General features: G+C 35.0%; 1 protein-coding gene across 1 annotated transcript in view; it reads right to left on the reverse strand.

Annotated features, from left to right (window-relative positions):
• ABCA13 (ATP binding cassette subfamily A member 13) overlaps window positions 1–24,057 on the reverse strand; it is a 169,800-nt gene that overhangs the window by 127,240 nt on the left and 18,503 nt on the right. The window contains 11 exon segments of the mRNA XM_050329993.1: window positions 3,274–3,438; window positions 5,284–5,478; window positions 8,037–8,158; window positions 8,705–8,781; window positions 9,750–9,922; window positions 11,222–11,340; window positions 12,706–12,812; window positions 14,126–15,040; window positions 15,042–18,812; window positions 20,681–20,883; window positions 22,370–22,534. Coding sequence (XP_050185950.1) covers window positions 3,274–3,438; window positions 5,284–5,478; window positions 8,037–8,158; window positions 8,705–8,781; window positions 9,750–9,922; window positions 11,222–11,340; window positions 12,706–12,812; window positions 14,126–15,040; window positions 15,042–18,812; window positions 20,681–20,883; window positions 22,370–22,534 — 6,012 coding nt within the window.

Consider the following 24,057-nt stretch of genomic DNA (forward strand, 5'->3'; position numbering starts at 1 on the left):
TTTATACTCAAGAATGAGTGGCATAATGCTCCAGGAAATAATGGATATCTGGTTCTGATGTTCAACAGGGCAAGATATGCAGTAAGTTTTAAAGTGAAGACCATTAAAGACAAAAGGTATTTGAGGAGGAGAATTTAACACATTCTCAAATTATTACTTCTGACCAACATAACATATTTATATGGGAGGCCAAGTCTATTTTCCCCAAAGAAGACATATGCTATCTCTAATATAGGCGAATTCCAACAATCAATTGATATTTTTGTTCTAGAAAATATTAATCAGAATTAATGCAGCAGCTATGTGGTGGGTAAAAAGTGATGTTAAAAAGATGTTGCAGGAAGCCTGCTCACAGGAAATAAAACACTGGATCACAGAGAAGTTATTAGCCTTATTCCTGTGAGACCCAAAATGGGTCCACTGTGATAAGTTATTTAGCCCTGAAAGAAACAAATTACTGCCTATCATTTAATACCAGAAGGCATTGCAAGAGAAAAGAAGATCGGATTGCAATACAGCAAGAAACCAATTATTTAATACAAAGTGAACTGTATACAAAGATTACCAATGCAAAATATTGTTTATCAACTTAAACCATGAAAAAGTGGAATGTAAGATTAGGAAAGTCATTTTAGTAGGTATAGACACGAACAAGCAGAACTACAAGAGTCATCAGTCATAATTCCCCTCAAAGACTGTCTACATTTCTTCTTCCAAACATTCAAGATTAGCCTTAACCCAGCATGAAGAAATTGTCTGAGACAACTGAAAGCCTGTGATAAAAGAAAAAAACTAAAGCAAACAAAACCAATACTAAAATAAGTCTATCTAACCATCAAAACAGAAAAGTACTGTGACCAGCTTTCCACAAACATATGCGCAAGTCAGAGAAGTTAAAAATACTACAAAACATTTTTGACACAAGAATAAACATACTAGCCACGAATAAACTTAAGTCAGAATCCTATACATTTAGAGTCCCAACAGACTTCTCAGCAATGATAGGTTAAACAGAGAATTTGGTCATGTTAGTGGAAGGATTACAGAGCGAGGCCACCTCTCACAACTGACAGCATTCAGCAACTCAAGAAGTCCCCTCCAGCTTCTTGCCATGAGTGACAAGCATTATGAAAATTAGATATGGAAATATAAGTGAATAATTTCAAACAGCAAATAAACAAGCAAAAATCATGCTAGAAATCAGCAGTTTTTCCTCAAGGAGTTATCTATTCACTCAGTGTTGTTAACAGCAGAATTTGGCTCCATATTCCAATTACTACTGACTGGCAAATAGAACGTTTTTACATCCTTTTTATTACACAATGTGTAGCATATTAATTCAACTTCATATTTTACATATATATTAAAATTATTTCTTCATTTTCATTTTTTCTTTCAGACAGAAATCCACATGCTTAACTGACAATCACTTTATTATCTCTTTCTTTACAGAAGTAACTAATTTTTTTAATTAACTTCAAAATTGTCAATCTGTCTTACTCTGTGCTGAAGGTTGACATATTTTTATTTTAAAAACACATTCTTTATTTGGTAATCTTTCTAGGTCACTGAGCTACTTTGCTCTTTGTTATCAAAAAAAACCAAAAATCTGGAAAGATGGACTCTTTGGAAATAGAAGAAAACATTTAAGGAGGGAGGTGCATAAGTAATATCTGCACTGTAGTAGAACTCTTATTTAGTAGCACAAGTTTGGTCACCATAGAAAAGAGGCAAGAAAATAATTAAATGTATTACTGGAAAGTAGAAAAAAATCCAGTAAAATCTGAAAAAAAAGGATACCTAAACAACTTTTACTAGTGTAAAAAAGGGGGAAAAATTACACAAAGACATAAGAGCCCTTGAAATCGAATATCTAATTTATTAATAAAAGAAATAGGCACTGATTATTTTAATCCTCAACAAATTATTAGGTGACCAAAAAAACCAGCAACTTCTCAAGAAAAAGGGATTTACAAAATGTTGCAAAATAAAAATTTTTGTCAAAAAGAGTGATCAAAAAAAAAAAGTAAGATCTAAAAAGGGACAAAAATTCCAAGGTTAAATCTATGGTATATTACAGGATAGTGGAGGTGGCCATGAAGCAAAGTTTAAAACTGTGAGTAGATGGCCCTCTGCTGTTCCATTTGCTTCTTTGCACATATTTTTAAACACCTTTTGAGAACATTCTTCTATCAAATAAGCACCTTTGAGATTTCAGTTCTGAAAAGAATATTTCATTTGTTAGAGAGAAATTCTGACACAAACAGAACTAGTTTCAAGAAAGCAGAAAAAATGTAAGCATCCGATGAAAGCCACCATTCAGTGTGGCAGCCAAAGAGCTACTCCAAAAAGAGAGGCTCAAAATTGAAATTAATGTGCACCAGCAAAACACTTTTCAACATGTCTCTATCACACAGATTAGAAGATCTTGAAAAAGATTCATATCACTAAGGAAAATAGTCCTTAAGGCAGTGTTTACTCTGTACTGCAGTAATAAACAAGATTGCTCTGTTTACCACTGAGGGATCTTTTAGACATTTGCAATTTTAGAACTGGATTCAATCCTCAAGTTTCCACACAGGATAGTAAACCCATAAGGTAATGTCATAGGGGTTAGCTGGTCTTCCTATGGAATTGGAACCTTCCTAGAAATAGAAATCCTTTTTCTGATTTATTTAACACTAGGCTCACCACTTTGCCAGCTGTGTAGATGTGCATACAGCAACTGCCCTTTAAGGCCAGGACAAAGAAAATATCCTCACTCACACCTCATGACCCTTTTTTTTTGAATGTTGAGCAGAACTATCACACAAACCCCTTATATGACTCGATTAGAAACACATGGCAGATAAAAGAACTGCACGTGCTATCTTGATATCTTATCCTTTAAAAAAGCAAAGCTATTTCTTATAAACAAAGTAATGGTCTTCTCATAAAAAACCCACAGCATTAGCAGAAAAGATGTGGCTATCTCCAAATCACAGATAATACATGTTATTGGTAATCAGTAGACTAACACGATAGTAACCTAGGCTATGATCTCATAAGTTAACAGAAAAAGAGATGACTGAAACAACATACCAACAGTCTCAGAATTACCAGAGTGCTTGAAAGAGACCAAGTGAATCTTCCTAGGGTCTGTGGACTCTCTTCTCTAAGTTCCCAACTTTCTAGGATACCATTTCTATTATTGTGCCTCCTTACTAAGCACATATCCATAACTAAGCACCTCATAATGGGAATTAATTTCGCATATTGAAATCATTCACATACCTGCTGCAATGCAGAGATGTCAAGCACACCAGTATTTTCAATTCCTTGGAGGAACACTGGAAGCTTTTCCATGACATGGTGGACTTTATTGAGAAGTGAGCTGATACTAGAAACCACATCCAGTAGCATATTTAGTACATTGCCTATCTCAGGTGGTATCTGGATCTGGGAATAGAAGGACAAATGTCACAGCCATAAATTCCAGTTAGAAACAAATTTTAACCTTTCAAAGAAACAATCAACATTATTTACCCTTTTTCTAAAACTGATCACATAACGTTCCTACAAACCATGTTTAACAAAACTCCTTTTATTATAACTCCCCAGTCACTCTCAAATTAAGCTGAAGAAAAGTTCTCTGGTAATGTTAGAAGTGGCCTATGACTAATCATGAATTAAAATTCAGAGAATATGTTTATACCTGCCAAGCTGAAGAGCGCTCTCCAACCCAAGATGCTAATGGGATCTGCAACATTCTGTCCCCTTGGAATTCAGTGTAAATGAGAACTTTTTTTCACCAGGTTAAAGGTGTTCAATGTAAGAATTTAATATTTCAAAAATAATTTGTAAGTTAAATTAAATCTAGCAACCACTTTGTGTAATATGACTCCTAAAGCAACTGTCATGTCACACTGTTCCTGCCTTTGCATTTTTCATACCCAAAATGATTGCATGCACTTCATTCCCTATTTGACCTAAGTTCAATTGGCTGTTTGCTATTTCCACCATGCAAATTTCGGCATTATTAATTTTCTCTCTATTCCCTTTGCTTTTGTGCTTTATTTAGCTGATGCAATAACACAAAATGATTCACTGTTTCCTGTTTATGCAAAATAACAAAAATACTATCATCTCATTATATGCTTTCAGTTGTGTCTTATGATTACTTTATGCACCTTTATTGGACTTGCTACTATAGTGTCTGTGCTTTATTTTCTTCTCTGCCTTCAACTGCTTTTACACAGTTAAAAAAAAAAAAAAACAAAAAGAAGAAGAAGAAACTGTAGAAAAATTTTATTCAGCTAAAAATTAGCAGAACTTCCATTATAATTTAGGATGAGCTTGACAACACTGTTTATTCTTTGCTAGGAATTCCTTATGGTTCAATTGGGTTCAGTAGAAACACCCATCAGAATAAGCACTGGTTTCTTTTCTTCTTTCTTTTTTTCCCCTCTAGGTTTGCAGATAATTTAGGAAGTAGAGATCTTTTCTTTTATCTCTGGTATCTTCACCTATTCTGGGAAATGGTCTTGATTTTAAAAGTCTGTAGTTGACCTGTCTTACTGAGCATGCAGCATCCAGAATATAACCTGGCTTTAGAACAAAATATTCTTTCTCCCAATGTTATAACTTTATTTCAGCTATTCATACTTACAACACTTTATGTTCCACCAATCAATTACCCCAAAATAACTGAAATTAATGTTTTTTTAACTACCAGAAATCACACTCAATAATTTTGCTCTTATAAGTAAAAGCATTATCTCACTGAAAACCCACACTAGATTCCTGATTATCTACAGTTTTACATATAATACAGGCATGCTATGGAATTTTGCATAGTTAGTGTTGTGAATTCTTTCTAGAAAATAATTTTGTCATTCTTGTGATTCTATGGTTGTTACAGTTCCAGTGATGCCAGTTCAGTCTTCCATACATACAAATAAAGAAGTGACTAATTGCATGAAGTGCAAACTCTGCTAAAGAGTAATAAAACCATGTCTTTGACTTCCTGTATTTTCTGTAAAGCTTTCATAACTAAATCCTAAGTGATAATCTTACTGAGGAAGCATGAAATGGCATGCAGTAACATCTATCAACCCCATTCTTCAGCTGTGGGGTTTTTTTGTGGATCTAAATGAAGACAAAAAATGCCATACATCCACTGTTTAATTCTACAGAAAAAGAACACTTGAAGAAATAATAGAATTATCATTCTATCTACCTGTTTTCTTTACAGCACCTTCAGAAGAAAAACATAGGAACCAAATGCACTTTTATCCACCTTACCTTGTAAATGATGTGACGTAAGTTCAAATTCTGTATAATCAGTACAAACATGGTGTACAAGTCCAGGCCTGGTAAGGAACATAATTCTTCCACTACCAGGGAAGTTTTACTATTTTCAGGCAGCTTTAGCAGCAGGGTAAGTACTTCTTCATCACATCTTCCAGTTAAAGCTACCACAAAGGCACTGTAAAAAACCTATCAGAATGTGTGTATTAAAATTTTTCCTCCCTGAACTGCATCATCTTTTTTTATAGTCAATAAAGTGAAAATTTGTGTTACTGTACTATGACAATGTGCAGTCACCAACAGACCTGAAATAATAAACTATACAGCCTTATATCAGATTGGTGTGTTCTTACTTTATACTCTATGCACATATAAAAAGCTGAAGTATGTTTCTTAGAAAGATTTACTTTCATTTGTTCACAAATAGGTCATCCATTCTATGAACATTCATTCCATAAGCAGGCATATTTACAGTGCTGAACATACTCTTTCTAGCAGATATGCACCTTTGTTACAGTAACACATAAACACCAAGATCTAAGTGTATGAATCACTAAAATCAAGCAGTGTGGTCCTTCCTTCTCTCAAAGGACACACAAAATTAACACTTGGCGATGCCTATATGGCACAATGTTAACTCTGAGCCAGCTCACATTTCTCAGTTAAACAGTTATTTGAAATGTTATTTAATAGTGGGCAAAGGGACAAATAAGTAAGCAGACATTGGGTGAGACTACAATAAAACCTTGGAAAATAACGATTTCTTTCTTCCTACAAAAATGTCACGTCAAAAGACAAGTGCTTGAAGTTCAGATATGTCAGGAGTTCTTAGCTACCCATTCTCAACAAGTCCAGAAAACTTACAGGTTTTTGTAGGAGCCTATAAGAGCCAATGTACAGGGCTCCATTGTCCTGCTTAGGACAGAACCTACCTCTACTGCGTCCACTAAATGCATCTCTTGCTAGTGACAGTACCCAGTAAGGGAGAGGATCTATGAGAAAATCCAATTAGGAGCCAAAGTTGGTCAGGATATGTGATTTAACTCTTCAATTCTTATGAATATTTTGTTTTCCATCTCATAATTTGACTTTTCAATTTTTGTTCTGGAACAGAATTTTGCCTTTGTGATTCTAAAGGATTTCCTACGTATTTAAATATTCACTTTTTTGTGTGCATACAAGGAATGGTATATGAATATACCAATCTGGACTTCTTTCTGTGGAGGAAATTTGAGCACGATACAATTTGAAATTTATTTCCTCGTGCCTCACATGAATATCAATATTTTGGTGCAGCTATAACCCATTCTGTGTTATATCCACTAGGTTAAGTTTCTCTGAACTTTCCTTGCAGCTTTGTGAGTACCAGACCTAATCCAAACTCTTATACTCAGTAAATGAATGCTTACAGTCTTCAGCTTACAGGTGTTGAGCTATTTCAGATCACTTAATCACATGTCAATGAGCATGGCCAGCATATAATATCGTGGCACAAATTTCAGGTAAATGCAATAAGCACAAACAATTCTCAGGCTTACTCTTACTGTTACAGAGGCAAGCACATAATAGTTTACAATCACAGAAATACAGGACTACAGTGGGCCTGCAGTGACCAATAGGGTTATCAGACAGTGGCTATATAGACTATAAACATAATAGGCATGCCTAAATTATGGCTGTAAAAAATACTTCTGCAGCTTGCATAATCAGTAGGAAACACAGACATTTTAATGCTCCAGTTGGACTGGAGGAGGATTTAAGCACTTAAGCAAAAACAATTCTGTATAAATATGCAAATGTGAGATGCACGTGTATATATCTAAGCTCTTTATGACTGGCAAAAAGTAAGGATGGAAAGTAATTTGACAATTCAGTCAATTAGCATTATTATTTCAAAGGTTTAAAGGTGCACCAAATCCCATTGAACTGAATTGCTTTCAGATGACTTCTCTCATTACCATTTACTGGTATTACAATAACAAGCTAACAATAAAGGCAGTCACAATGTCAAAGAAGCAGAAGAACAAATCATCTATAAGTAGTTATGATGGTCTGAACTGCTTTTTTAATAGCTGCACATTTCACGAAAAGACTTGCAACTGTTTCTGAAAGTGGAGCATCACTGACACCCAGTGGCTCCTTGAGTGACCTGATGAGTTTACACCAAATGTACCCACAACTCTAGCCAGTCATGCAAACACTAACCAGAGAGAGAACCTGTTAAGTAGGTGGCATTTTTCATTATTTCTGCTGATTACAAGGATCATAGGAAACAGCAATGGTAACACACAGTCTTTCACTCAGAAAACTTACAATACTGAAGAGACAACAGATAAAGTGAAAGTGAAGCAAGATACTGCTAAGATAGTGTAAGAAGAATGAGGAACACACAAATAAATAAATTTAAAAAAAGGAGAAGACAACCACCTATTGCAAGGAGTAGAGATGGTAAGATACAAAATGATATCTTCAGAAACATCCATCTTTTCTACAATACCAAGAGAGCAAAGCTCAAATTCTGTGTCAGTACAAGGGGGTAAAACACTGCTGAAAGTAATGAAGCAATACCATTTAGACCAGAAAACAAGTGCTACTATAAATCGATCTCTTAATGCATCACATCATTGGAGTTCTAAAATCCAAATAGAAATGATAAGTGACACAAACAACATGGCTTGTTTTGTTTCAGCTGGTACATCAGGCTATAGGTTGACCTATTAATTTGACACCTCTTTTTGATCTTTTACCTTTGAATGAGAGACACTGGCTTCCAAGATTGTATTGATAGTTTCTTCAGAAATATTGACAGATGAACCAATGTCTAGTCTCAGCTGAGTAAGATTCTGCACACATTCTTTGACTTTCAGGTCTGGAAGAAAAGGAAAATAGTGCCAAAAGTACAAACCGGCTTAATTCGATTTCTCACAGATTGTATCCTTTTCATTCAATTTACTGTGAACAGTGATAAAGGACGAAAACTTCATTTAATGTAATTCACTCCTACTTCAAATTTAAAGGTCACTGTCCTGGCAGACTTAAAGGGCTTGTGCATGTGTTTATGTTATTCCACAAAAGCACATGATATCCCCACATCCCTGTACTATGAAAACATCTGAAATTAGTAAAACAGCTTTTAGTTCTCTTTGATTTTCTACTTCCACTAATTTAAGTCCTCTCTTCTTTCTAATTAATCCCTACATCTTACTGGAAAGGTTCTGGTTGAATGTACTATGTTGTCCTGTGCCAACTCAAGGGCATGTATGGACACATGTGTACAATGAAAATATAACGCATTAAGTCAGCAGTCTACATAAGCAATGTACCTTTGAATTTTGAAGAAGAAAGAAACAGTTATTGTCCCACAAAACTACATAGCAGTAGTTTATAAAAAAAAATTTATAAAACTGAAACCCACCATTCAAGGGATTTAAATTGCTGAGAAAAGCAGCTGCTGGGTTTTCCGACAACTGTAGCTCCAAATTTTCAGCCAACCTGAAATGATAGCCCTAATTTCATAAGTTATCAGAACTATGTCACTGGCATTTCTATGCATAAAGACTAACATGAATAGTGAAATGGCCACTAAATGAGGTAAAAAGGTCACATTAGTCTCTATGTGCACAGACTAGCACCTCTACAGAGCTTCTCATGCTGCATTTATATGGTGCAGGGATTATTTATATTCCATGCCTAGATGAGATGTAGGGATCTTCCCATAATGGCTAAGGGCTTTAGCAAACAGTAGTTTATGTAGAAGGACAGATCTAGCAATGTTTCACCTCCAGATTTCTTAGTAAACACACATTTTTAACATCTAGAGATACAAATCTTTACAGTTCAGGATATATAAAGTCTATCTAATTATAATTTAAGTAAGAAAGAGTATGCACACATCAGATATTATTTATTCTTCAAAAACTACACATGATCCATGGTTTAGAGCAGCATCTAAGCTCAAGTTCTTCTGTATTATTACTGTAATTCACAGACACAATTCAAGCCTGTGCTGAAAACAATCCAACAGTCAAACAGGTATAAGAACAATTAAAACAATGAACAGTTCTAGGTGATAGCAAATTTGAAATACTCTGTAGTAGCAGTTTTATTCATAAATATCAGAAATTATTTGGAGTTCAATCCCATCAGTTTACAAACATCATCTCGTGTTTCTGACTGTTTGAACTGCTGAACTGACACAAATGCTTTACATTTTGCAAAAAGATATCCAGCTACTCAGAGGACGAGCCATATCAAAACAGCTTTAAATAAAAAATTTAGATACCAAAATTTTGACCTAACCGAAGTCATAGGAAACCAAAAACTATCTTAGTTGCAAATCAAAACATCAACTGATGGAGCAGCAAGATCTTCTGTAAGTGTTCAGCAAAAACGTAAAGGGCTTTTAGAAATATTAAGAATTTTTCTAATTTACTTAAATACTTATACTTAAAAAGCTTTACATTTGCAGTTGTTCCTGTATGTTCCCCAGCATTAGCTGACATTCACAGCTGTCATTTCTAGTATTCTGCAAGGCTGCAAGGAAGCTCTCCAAAGCATAGGAAAGTTTTTGGTTTATATATGCCATGCTCTTGCAATCCCCCTTGTTGAAAGTAGGCCACAGTCTTTCAACATCCTGCAAAACACAGTGGTCATACAGTCAGTAAAATCATGAGATTGTGTTATCACTTGAAGTAACAGCTCTTGGCAACTAGATGATGCAGATTTTCAAATGAGACTATGGGTAGGGTAATATTCTCTTATTGCTTGTATAAGTAATTGAAAGTTAGTGAGAAATTTTCAAGAACCAAGGAATTTTCAAATATCTGAGTTTTGGAAACAACCAAATTGGGAATTGGGACTAGCCTGTCAAGGAGATTCATCAACTACCATAAATGCTAACATTTTATTTTCAAATTTATTTCAAAATGAAACAAGCTTTTCTTTTCTCTCTTTTCTTTTTTTTCAATTCATTTATTTTAGGTTGACAATTTTTATCTTTTTCCCAAAAAAATTGTTTTGAACATCAGCTTCCATCCAACAAACTAAAATATCTGGATAGTCATATCCAAAATTTTTCATGCATTATCCTCTGTCTAATATGCACTTTAATATTTTCACCAGAATATTCATGGTTTTGATTTTGCAAGGCTTTTTTAATATTTGCAGGAGTTGCATAGAATGATAGTGACTACAGAAATGCATTTGGTCCTCAAAATTCTACTTTGAGATATGAGTGATGCCTCTTGTCATCTGTTTATTTTAAAACATTGCAGTTCATATCAGCAAAACGTCCAGGTGAATAAAGTAGTAGAGCTATGTCATAAAGAGGAGGCAAATTCTATACTAAAAAGCTCAATGCTAGTATTTGGTATGTGTGTCCTATCCAAAGGCCTGCTTCCAATTCTGGATGAGTCTATGTATGCCAAATATTACTTTTGCCAGCTGGTAATTTCATGTACTGTTAAAGAAAAACAGGCTGACCCCAACTGGTAATCACAACTGCTATTTTAGCTGGAATTAATCTGGCTAAGAAGTTTATTTGTATCTAGTCTGATTTCACAACTGCTCCTGTGAAGATTCAAAAGTATAAATGTACTCTAATTCATTAAATCACCAGTATGGCAAAATTTAAAGAAATTAAAAATGAGCTGCTGTTTGATATTGATAGACAAGCCAGTTATTCTAGTTGTTGGAATTCTAATAATTTTAGTCATACTTGCAGCTTGGAAAGTTCACCCATTGTTTGCTTAAGGAATTTCTCCTGAGTATTACTATCAAAATCATCAGAGCTATACCCACACAAATCTCAGTTTTTTATAGTCACCAAAGGGACTCGTCATTCAGAAAGTGGGAAAAAAGGAAACTCCCATTAGTTTCCAGAGTTTAATGCATGTTGTAAAGCATACTGGTAGGTGTGGGGAACCACTCAAACCTGATAATGATCTTGAACCACAATGATCCCTTCAATGATAGCAGGGAGCAAGTGACTTGTTAATCCATCCTTACACTTCGTAATGACACAGAAAATGTTGCCAAGGACAACTGGTTCTTCTGTAAGAGAAAATGTCCAGGTTTAATCTGTAAAAATCTCATTAAAAGTTCTGGAATCAAATTAAAAGTTAGCCAACTAATAAAGGACAGCAAAGTTTTTAAAAGTAAAGAAATTCTGATGAGTTAAAGGTATAAAGAAATATTTCTAGCTAAATTTATGTATCATTGCAGAGGGCAAGAAAGGCTGGTTTGATTCAGTTTCAATTACTCTTCTCCATTAAACTTTCCTGGTCAATAATAAGAACATCAATACCTGCTACAGAACTAGAGAAGAAAAATTTCATATTTGGTTTTCGTGAGGATAACTGTGAGAAACTGAGTATATTAAACGCATCTACCTTCTCCTCAGGCAGGCTCCCCTGATCCTATATCCCCATAGAGACATTAGGATGTTACTAACCCTTTAGTGCACAGTAACTTTGAAACCCTAACTGCAAGGAGAGGGAAACAGCATTACATGGACATTTTCCATATCTAGGGATAATGAACCCATATAGGAGAAATTTATCACCTGATCATCCATGGAGACAGTTTCTACACAACATTGCAGGCCCCATGTCCTGGGGAAAAGCTCCATTCCCCTCCTGTACTAGGTTTGTAGATGGGATAGAAGTGAAGGAATTTGGCTTGACTGCTGAATTCTGATTTATGGCCAGGATTGACTTCGCTTTTTCACCCATGTGGGTTGGGTTTTTTCCCTTATTTTTTGTTCATGAGTCAAGTAGGAAGAATAATAAACATTCACCACTGCTTCTAAAACAAGCAAATCTTGATCTTGCTCATAGAAGTAATACGGTATAACTCAGCAAATCAAACCAGGTCAAGCAGTTTTCATCTTTTCTCATTAGGTTTCGATGTTTTATGTAACAAGTTAAACATCCCTATGAGCAGAGTACTGTAATAAAAACCACAAGAATTTAGTTGTTTAGTCTTAGTTATTTAGCTACAGGTAGCCATTTCACTGGCACAACATGGCCAGAAGTGGGAGGTGCTACTTCCTTTAAATACTTGTCCCATTTTTCCTTACTGTCAGCTACCTGCTGCTTTGTGGGAACTCTGGCTCAATAAAAAAAAAACCCTGTGACTTGACCCTGCTCACTAGCTGAAGAGGAGCAGCAAGACCTCCTGCTTCTACTGAAACTATGAATCAACGTGAACATTCCAGAAAGAAATCATTCCTTTGTTTGATCTGCATCTTTTTTTTTCATTTGCCTTTGTTGGTTTAATTTCCAGGCATTAGTATGCTTACCTTTCTTGGCATCACCCAAATTAACTTATTTGTACACAAGTTTGCTTAAAGTAAAACCTTAACTTTAGAGCACTAACACATATGGTGACCTACAGCGTCACTACTGGGTAACAAACCTGAAAAGATTTTGAGAACACTCAAAATGGTAAACTGCAATTTCTGCAATAGTAGAACACTATCAGGGTATAAATGTTCCTGAAGAATCTTGCAGATTTTAGATGCTCTGTAGAAACATTAATAAGAAAATATTATTTTCATAACAAGAGTACCACAGAAACTTTTCAACAGGTGACTGTGCACAGTTGCAGTCTTCAATGAACCACTTAAGGGTTTCAATACTATTGCATTTGTCTGAACTATTTCAAAACCAGAACATAATATTTCTACATTAAAAAAAATACCTTAGGAGTGCTAGAAAGTACCTTTGAAAAGTAAGCAAAATTGTAATAGCTTCAGAAAAACTGAGAACTCACAGAATACACTGACTTAATGGTAAAGAACAGAATACACAAATAATCAGCATATGGGAAAATAAATCACTTTTCTAGTATTTGCTTTTGATTTTTCAACAGGTTTGGTTAATACCTGGCCCTGCTGACCTGTGTTTTCACATAGTTGCATAAAATTAACCATTAGAGCCATGCATCAACTTCAGTATGCCATATCTCAGCTGGTCTGTGTCAGTAGACCAGTAGCTCCACCAGCAAGACACCCTAGAGCTGTGTGGAGCAGACATCTTGTGGATTCATTCATATTGTTTATATGAGGACTTTCGTATAAGTGTCAGTAAACATCTTCCTGAAGCAGAGTTTTCTCTGCTGCTGGATTACATTTGACCTGAGTAATCAGACAAAAATTATCTTGGGCTGAAGATTTTTTCAGGAACCCCATTTGTTAAATGGAGTAACCACACTATAACCATAGCATAAGATATCAACAAATTAAACTGAAGAAATTTCACATATATACATTTGGATATGGGAAAAACACAACAAAACAAATCAAACAAAAACAAGCAACAAAACAAAACAATTAAAAAAAAACCAAAAAAACCAACCAAACAAAAAAAACAAAAACAAAACAAAAAAAAACCAAAAAAACCAACCAAACAAAAAAAACAAAAACAAACAAACAAAAACACACCACAAAGCATTAGTTCCAAGTATTCCTTACTATTTAGCACCTACTATTTAGCACCATAGCCAAAAATGGTTGTTGCCCACCAATAACTGTGGGTTTAATGTTCAGATCTGTAAGGGTTTTAAAATACAAGTATCTTCAAACAGTTGTTTTTATAATAATTCTAAAGAAACAAATTTGAGTAACAATATAGATGACTAACCACATCAATAATCTGGTCCACACAATATAATCTGATACCCAATACTGCTGAAGTCTGAACAACATAAGTTGGCTAAAATCTGAAATGAAACACTGATTAACTTAATAAAAGTTTTGACTGAGCTGTTCATAAACAGAGAGCCCTTCTGTCATTGTCTGCGTACTTGTGAAAATGAGTACATAGAAAACTCTCACCTCATTTCTGCCATTACATCCTTATGCAAATCCTTTAGTAACAGTCTTGTTTTGTTCCTGTCATGCTCTGCAGTAGACTGAAATATCATTTGCAAAATCTCCTGCATGATCTCCAGAGTTCTGTTTTGGGACTGAGTAGAATCTTCTCTATGTTGTGCATTATAAAAAAATGAATCAATGAAGTCAACTATCTGAAGCTCAGTATTGTTTGTATGCAAGGCTTCTTTTTCTATAACAGCAAGATCAGCAATTATATGAAGGAGACTGTTTAGCAAAACTGAACTAGCAGAGTGACTGTGATTCAGTTTTTCTCCACTGAGATGATTGTCACCAAACAACATACCAGTGTAGTCTTCCTTAGACTTATTTTGGAAAAGTTCCAGAAAGTGAATAATGTCTTTGACAGCCAGCACTAGGTCATTTGACGAACTTTCATTAGTGATAAGGAGAATTAGAGTATGTATTATTTTAGGATAATTTTTATCGTTACACTCACATAGAACACTCTTCACAATGCCTTGCATGTCTTCGAAATTTCTTAATATAGCATCCATAGATGATGTCTTAAACCACTGCATTAAAACATCAGGAGCCATTGAAGAGGACTGTCCAGTCGCTAACTTTAGTAATTGAAACCCTTGGTCTACCACCACAAGTAACTGTTTAACACTAAAATTCACCAATAAATTTTCTATGCTCGTAAATACAGGAAACCAGAAGTTCTCAAAGTTATCAGATATATTGCTATTTCTGTTTAAAGCAGAAATTACCATGAGCATTGAGTATGTCTGGTTTCCAACAGATGACAATGTCATTAGAGGTTGAATTACAGAAAGAAAAGAAATGACAGCATCTGTATTCAGGAGTCGAGAAACTTCACTGGTCATATTCTTAACATTAGTAAGAACAGGCCTTAAGTGATGTTCTTGAATGTTTCTTCCAACTTAGGCCATCATAAAAATGTTCCAAAAGATCTTTGGCCATCTCCATTTCTGCCACTGAAACACTGCCCAGTATTTCAATGATTTGTAAAGCCACTTGGCTCTTTGGTGTGGAAGAACAATTGACTGTATATGTATTATTCACCCGCAGTGGCACAGCATAAAAGGATAGCTCATTCCAAAAATCTAGCAGCTCCTTGAGAACTGAGCCATTTACATGACGGAGCTCAGAAAACTTCAAAAGAATAGAGTTCCATTCTTTGATCTGATGAAAAAAGCAAGTCAGATTGTGAGCAATATCCATCAGAAAGTCTTCCCTAGAGCAAGAGAAACTGTCCTCCACAGTGATTAGTTTAAGCTCCTTAATGACTTCAATGACTGCATTGTAACTAAGAGTAGAATTGGTATGCACAAAGTCACAAGGTTTGACAGTGGGATCACTCTGAGGTGCTGCTGTTGTCAGAGTCCAGCAGAATGCTGCAGAAAAACAATCAGAGACCTCTCCAGGTTTATCAGATACATCTGTCAGTGTCTCCAGTAACATTAGAAGACCTTCTACTTGATTAGAGAATTCCTCATCAGTAAACATTGGCATTTTTTCTTCCTGAGTCAGTATGAAAGCATATATGTCAGTTAGTGCTTCTGTAATGTTTCCATGGGCTAATCTTTCCATAAGGCTGATGACATCAAAGAAGAGGTTGAACACATCTTCTACATCATAGAGCTCATCATGTTCAAAAATTTGTGTTATTTGCCATAAGCCAGTCAGGTTCAAATAACAGGAAATGTTCTCAAATGCATCCCACCAGTCTGTTAAAGTTCCTAACTCAGAGTTCTCAATATAAAAAGGTTCGATATTTTTAAAGAAACTATCCATATTGCTCTGGACTTGTTTGAATCTACTTGTCAAGAACTCAACGTCCATGTTTCTCATGTTTTGCACCAAGGCTACCATATGCTTTAGAAACTCCTTTTCATCTCTTAATGGAAAGTCAGTAAAAGTGGGAGACTTGAAAATTTTAAGTGCTTTCCTTACCAGCTCAATATTCAGAGCTGCTGTTTCTATCAGTTTCTGTGGAAATGTTTTGTGTTCACTCTGAAAGTTTAAGTCAAGTTTTCTAATAACATATTGAAAGAAGTCCATCAGCAAACTGATATTTTTCTCATGTAAGAAAGGTTCAATCTCAATGTCCAAATGAGAAGAGCTGTTTTCTTGAACTTCAGAAGTTCTATTTTTCAGAAGAGTTTGAATTTCTGACAAAAGTTCCACTGATAAAAGCTGAATGCGATGAAAAGGATTAAAGAGCATTCTCAAAGTACTGTTAAATCCATGGATTGACTGACTAAAATGAGTCTTATTTGACATATACAATGAGTACCCTACTAAATCACTGATAACCATTTGTATTTGCCCCCCAGAATTATTTAAAAGTCTAAAAATAAATTCAAGCCCACTAATTTCATCTTTTACATTAAAATCAGGGAGAATAAATTTTAAAGGTTGTGCTATGACATTGAAATAAACATTTACACAAATAACATCAGAACCAGAGAAGGAACATTCAGGGAGTATCAAATTAAAAATGAAATTAACAAAGTCCATCACATTCATTAGCTTAGCATCTGCCTCAGTGTTTCCCAGAGACTGCAGAAGAAATAAAATATGTTTCACACTTTCAAGGTGGGAAGACGACTTGTATTTTTCACTGAGATTACTTAATCCATGTATCCATCTGTTACAATCCTCTGCTTCATCCACTGTACTATAGAAGTTTAGAAAGGAATTAAGATGAGATGAAAAATTTGTTTGCAAGTAGTTCATGTTTTTCAGACTACTGTCCAAAATTACTTTGGTAATATTCTGGAAAATGCTGATACAAACTATATACTTGTCTTGAGGTACACTTTTAAAAAAACCAGTTGTGTCATTTATCTCAGTGAGAATAATTTCAAGTTCCTTTTGGGAGAGCTTGAGAACAGTAGAAAGGGAATTTCCAATGGAAAATACACCAGCACCCCTATCTTCACCCTCAGATCCTCCTGAGATGAAAATATCAAGCCAAGAATTCAAAAACTCTCCATTAACAACCTTCAGTATAGATTTCTGCAATTCAGTTATCACAACTTCCATCGTTTCTAAAACACGTTCTAAACTGTTGCCTTTAAGCAAGCTTGTGACATCAGATGCATTGTTAAATACATTTTGAAGACTAGCAAGGAACGCTGCAAAATCTTTCCAGTCATTTAAATTGCCACTTTCTTGAAATACAACTTTTAATATCTTCACTGCTTCTCTCGTAGACTCAAGAATAGTAATAGCTGTATTATTGCACAGCTGGTCATGAGTTGCATTTAGAAGACTTTCGGAGAGATTTGTCAAATCATTCCTCAGACAGACAAAAAATGTTGAATTCAAATGTAAGATTATAGATGCTTCTTCAAAAATCTCTGTCCACATTTGAAGCCATGTAAAAGTGCAGTGCAAAGCAGAAGGCACACTTATGTTATCTCCCAAGTTTGTTAGATTAGACAGGACAGTGTCCAGTGGAAGCAGAAGTAAGTCATAAACCTCTGCTGAATGATCTTCAGAAGTAATATTTGCTAGATAAAAATCAGTACACCCATTATTGACCAAGCATTCTTGAGAGATATCAAGAAACTCAGCCAAATAACAATAGGCAGCTGTTTGGAGTTCTTCATCTATAAAAAAAGTTTTAAGGCTGCTCAGAGTGCCATAGACCACTTGCATCTCTTTTTTTCCTTTCTGTGCAACAAACAGGGCCTGAAACTCTGTGTAGTTGTAAAATAATTGTAACTTTTCACAGAGAGACTTACTGGTGAGGTTCCAGAGAAGGTCGAAAGTTTCAGACAGAAAATCAAAAACTTGATCCCTATTTTGGAAATCATGCCATACTTGAGAAGATGACATATGTTTTGAAGTTTCATAAAGAAATGTTAACAGAGTGCTATTGTTCTTAATATTTAAGATCAGATCATCATTCTGATACAGAGAGAAAATTATTGGAACAAGTGAGGCCACACTAGTATTGTTTAACTTCTGGATGTTTTTGAGGAAGTCATCCACAATTTCTCCTAATTCTTGCACCTTAGACATAAAAGTTGTATTTGAGAGAAATAAAGAGGAGTTATTACTCACTCCATTGACATGATCACTAGACAACGATCCAACTTCATAGAGATTTCTTAGGAAGTTTTCACTTAAATGTTTTAAATGGTTCAAAGTAGTAATATTTATCTCTGACCACTCAGTCAGGATATTTTGCAGCAACATCATACTTCTACTATGGATTTTATTTTCTGTAATGGAAGAAATAATTCTAGATAAATTCTCAATTAGCTCCTCTTCTTCTACTTGACTCAAATGAGAAAGCCTAGAACCAAGTTCATAGAATAAAATCTCGACTATATGCCAGAAAACTTCTGTCTTCTTTTTTGGCCAGAACCTCTGAAAAGGCTGGAATTCTTTTTGTAGCTCATTATGAAGTTCAGAAACTGCAAGTGAGAAATTGCTGACAGATTCCTCCCCCTGAACAAAATTTTTCATCCATATTATTATATCATTCAAGGAATTTTCAATTAGAGAGTGGTTTGAAGAAGCTGAGAAATCAAACATTATAATTTCTTCTATGACTGCTACAAGATGAAAAAGATGATCTATTTCCTTTTCACCAGAAGTCCTTGAGTTTTGGTCTCTCTTCAAAAACTCTTTGAAAGACGTCAAAGTCCTGAAAAATTAATCATAAGTTTTTTTCTTGTTAGTTACCTAACAGGCAGACAGGAATTGGTTAAATACATGATTTATAATTTTTGAATCTAGTTCTGTTTGTTTAACTCAAAGAAATTCCAAATAAAATTTAAATAGCACTCACAAATTACGCACCACAAAATCTGAAATAGCACAAATTGACAATTGCTTGGGTTTTCAAAAACGTGAAAAAAACTCACTGAAAAGTCACAACCCCATTCAAATCAAAACCTGAATGTAGGCAGCTAGGTTAAGGAAACATGCATTTACCAGAAATTATAATCAAGCTTATAAGCCACAAAGAGTCAAACACCTTTGTCACATTTTCAGCTGCTGAAAATAGCAGAGCTTTTATGTTCCACAGACTAATTATTTTACAGACAGGAATATATCCATGCAACTGATCAAAACCTCTGATTTTCTATGAATTGTAAAGAATTTTTTGGTTTCCCACAATTATTGAATGTTAAAATATTCCTATTGACTGGCTGATAGCTGAACACTGCTATTTTAATACCTACAAAAAAAAAAACCAAAACATGAAATCATAGTGAAAATTGGAATGCTCCAACAGACATTTCCATTATGTCAGTATATTTATCAAAAGAAAAACCATTTACTATCTCTGTAAGATTGGTCAAGAAGAGGTGCATGGATAAAAATAGCCTTCCAATGCAAGGGTCTCAAAGTTAAAAATACCTTATCCTTAAATATATTTTCTGTCTCTCCAGATTCAGGACTCTGCAGTCAAAGAGGTAAACCACAAAAACATTGTGCAGTGTGGAAAAAAAGGTAAAACTTCAGAAAAAATGTGGGGTTTTTCTTGTTGTGCAGTCACTATATCATCTACTTTGTAGTTTCTTTACAACAGCAGCAGTATAGAAGTTTCCTTTTATAAATAAAAACAGAATTCCAAAATGCATTACTAAATTATTGAATAACCTGACTACAATCTCTCTCTTCTCAGTATATAATGGATTGTATCTTTCAGATTTATCTTCAGATGTTGATTTGTATAGCATGAATCATATGTCCTCCAGTGGTAGTGCTTGAGATGAACAAGTAGAGTTATTACAAGCAGTGGCAAATTGAGGCCAACATTTTAACTCTTAGAATCAATGCAGGTCATCCAGTGTGCATTTAGAAAGAGGAAAGCATCAGTTCCTGTACTGTGCTGTAGAGCTTTCCTGAGGCTTGCCAATTCTGACAAACCTTGACTCCTTTTATCTACAAATCAAGTCTGCTGTAGAACCTTCCACATCAGGAATATTTGAATAGCCAAATAGACAAAGCATATCATTCTGAATGAGTATAGAACTTACAGCCATATCTTCATATAAACTGCTTACATTTACCTTCAGTGATAAACCAAATAGAGAACTTGTAATAGTAGGAAAAGTTTAAAAACATCAAAAGAAACCATAGCCTCAGGATGCCCTAGATGAGATTGGAAACTACATACATTCAATTAATTTTAAGTGTTTAAAATTTTGTTCTCCATAATAGGCTTCTGCTACAAGATCTTCTGCACAACTAACATGAGTTTGACTTCAACAATAATGATCCAAAATATTTCAGATGCACTGGACTTGCTGTACATGAGAAGCATTACCGAGTCACAGCAATTCTTTGTGGGAATTAAACTTTGTTTAATCTGAAGTACAGACTTAATTTGTTTTTCAGAATGTGTAAGCATCAGCACAATTATTTGACTGTATATGAGGTTTTGAATTACAGAACAAAAAATAACACCACAAAACAGAAATCAATTAAATGCAATGTGAAAATGAATATTCAGGTTGATCTGAACTTCATAAGATGAGTTGCAGAAAGATAAGTATAACTTACCAATCATGAGATGCAGTATATCCTTCTGAAAAGTAGGCATCTGATTTCTCATTCCATTGCTGGATCAGGGTATTTATGCCTGAAAAAAGTTTGCTGGCTTCCCTTTCATCTAGAAACTGAGATACTATGTCAGCTATGATTCTTCTAAGTTCCAAAAGGAGATTCTGAGGGAGACTGCTGCTGCTAAACCATTGCTCAAGTATCTGGCAGATTGAATGCAAAATAGAACACCTAGTTAGAGAATCAAAGCTTTCCTATACAGACAGTACACAGAATTGCATGTCTTTTTAAAAAATCACACAATGAACAATTATAGTAAAATTTCTCCCTAACAACCCATCTAGACTCTGAAATGACTGACCTTACAACAGTTGATTTTCAATACAGTTTTGACTGACTTGCAAATCGGCAATGCTTGATCATACAGAGAACTAACTTCCTACGTATTACTGTCCCTGCCCAAAGACCCAAGAATGGTAAAAAGATGGCCTGAGACTGAAACCAACCAAAAGCCGACCTCCACAGTCTCAAGCTTCCTTTACCAGAATTCTGCCTACACTGCCAACACAACGGAAGCCAGCAACCTTAACATTTTTGGGGGTCCATCTCACAAAGTGATGGCAAAGGAGCCTGCACACTCCCATTGCGTATCCCAGAATAAGGCATACCAAGGCCTGGCCAAACCTCCTGACTGCTCTCTTACCCATCATTACCTTTTTTTTTTTTTTTTTTTTAATGTCAAGTGTATAAAACAGATTTACTCCAAGTCCAGTTCCCCAAGAAAATGCACAGTGACCAGCAGCTTACAGTACTTCAAGTTGCCATCACCAGAATGTCAACTCTTGCTAAGAGTTTTGAAATTATGGCTGAAATTATTACTGGATTTTCCTACATAGGAATTAGTGCATTAGTTTTGGCAATCACATTAAATTATTACTTCAAGTCATCATACAGCAGGGAAACCTTTATCAAAGGCTACATTGTTGAGGAAATACACAGGAAACTCTACATGCTTTCTTTAGATAATATTGCAAAAATCTCCAGAACAGCTTGATACAGGTTTATATTTTTTAATGGAAAAAAGCCCCATATTTAGTATAAAGACAAACACCAGTGTTAAGTCAACTAAGTGTTTTCCTTAGTAAACATCTGAATGTTTTATCCTTTTCTCCATGCAACTACACATATGTCATTATAGAGACTGTATGCCAAGCTGTTCTGCCAGATCTGAATGCGATACTGGAGGTTTACTTTTATCCCTTTCAACCTGTTTCAGCCACTATTGCCAGAGACAGTGAAGGGGAATTAAAAATAAATTAATTATTCATTAATTATCAGTGGAGGCTTCCAGCCATCTTTTAGTTTTGCTTAACATTCAGTCTCAGGTGGGACAGTAAATGGATCTTCCTTCTGCCAGGTCTCTTCAGTGCAGTATATTTCACTATATTCCCTATAACATTGCAAATCTGAATTTCAGTTAATGAGAAAATCTGATTAAGTGGACACATGGTGATAGATTATACTTCCACTGTAATAATTCTTTATAAGGATTACTTCATCTTATTAGCAAGATGATAAAAGTTCATGAAAATAACATCTGAGAGATAGCTCAGATCTTTTAACTGAGTTACTGCTTACAGCCTGCATGCAAAAATGATGGATTCAATCTATCATCTTATTAAAATGTACCTGGGCATAAAGTCTGAGCTTGCTGACAGCATGAACAAGATACAGTTTGGCCTCATGCCGTGCAGAAATGCAGCCCTGTCCATTATTCTCTTTGTTTGCTTCATCTTCTGGCACACTGGACAGAGCAGAGCATACAAACTGCTCCAGTGTCTCTCCTGTGGGAATCTGGCAGGGACATATGAAATTAATGAGTATCTCAAGAGAGCTGCTGAGTGTTATCTCTGCTATCAACTTACTTATCTAGCCAAAAAAAAGAATATCACATACCCTTCTTCAGTGAGAACAAAGCCCATTTAATCCATCCTCATATTCTGGGGGCATATACTTCAAAGTACTTCACATGCAGACTGCTGTACAAAATACCAGTGGCCCCATTAAGGTCCTCATAAAATAGGCAGAATGAGGAGACTTGTATATGCAAGGAATTTTCACCATGTAGCTCCACCAGTGTTGCTACTTGTACAGTAATTTGCAGACTGGTGTTGAACTAACTTGACTATGATACAGTAAACCTACAGTAAAATAACTATATTGGAACAACTTCACAAATATAAAAATTATGGATATGAAAAGCATTTACTTCAATGATACAACTCAACCAAAGACTACATGCAGCAGACCAGTTTTAAACTGAAGTTGGTGGGTTTCAATAGAGTGGCTAAGAGATCAGAATTTTTCCTCATGGACTGATTTTTAAATCCTGTGATGAAATATTTATTATTCCCAATTATATATAAATATAATTAGAGCATACAAAAATAGTTCCATTCATTTTAGTTATTATTATTATTATTGTCTTTCTGAGATACTTCACATCCTAACGCCTTCCAATTTTGACCAGAGAATTTATAAACATTTTCACAGATGTTTTGACACCAAACAAAATGGAGCATTAGATGCAGAATTGAAGTACTCGAAACAAACATTATCCAGGCTTCCACCTTTCCTTTCATACGTTTTGATGGTCTTTAATGCTCTAACACAAGCACAAAATATTAAGATATTAGCTTAAATAACTAGTAAGTGAGTAGCTGGGATTTCACAGTCAGTCATGGCTACCAAGCTGCAGTTGAATTCAGTTCAGTTGATCAAAAAAGCCATTCAAAAGTCAAAGGATTTTTAGAATTTATCCCTTTGTTTGAATCTACTATTTTTACAACAAGCTCCTATGGAATATAACTCTAAGCTCCATCTGGCAAAGAACAAACAGATTTCCCATAAATATCAATATGGTCCTATTAGAAAAAACTGCAGACTTAAGTAGAAATGCAAGAGATGCTTCGAGATTTCTGCAGTTCAAAAACCAGACCACCACAACAGACCACTTTGGTCTAGAAGATAGTTAGAAACTCCTCTCTGAGGAAAGAGATTTTCTTCTAAATTTGATACATCACCAGTATATTTGATTAAGCCCCACTGAGACAACTCAGTCAAGTATATTCATATCAAGACTGCACAACTGAGAAGAAAAGATTTTTGATATGCTTTAATTTATGCAGAGAATAGACAAACACTCTTTATTCAGCAAACCAGATGAAAAATGCCACCAGCCAAGCTAATCCTAGTACATACAGATCTAGAATTTGGTTTAAAAGCTTAGTGGAACAACCCTCAGAATTCTCTACAGGATTGAATAATAAATCTGGGACTCTGCCATACTCCGCTGTGATTTCAGAGAACTGTAAATT

Source organism: Myiozetetes cayanensis, unplaced genomic scaffold, assembly GCF_022539395.1.
Source record: "Myiozetetes cayanensis isolate MyiCay16 unplaced genomic scaffold, myiCay2020 scf1, whole genome shotgun sequence".
In the NCBI taxonomy this organism is placed as follows: domain Eukaryota; kingdom Metazoa; phylum Chordata; class Aves; order Passeriformes; family Tyrannidae; genus Myiozetetes; species Myiozetetes cayanensis.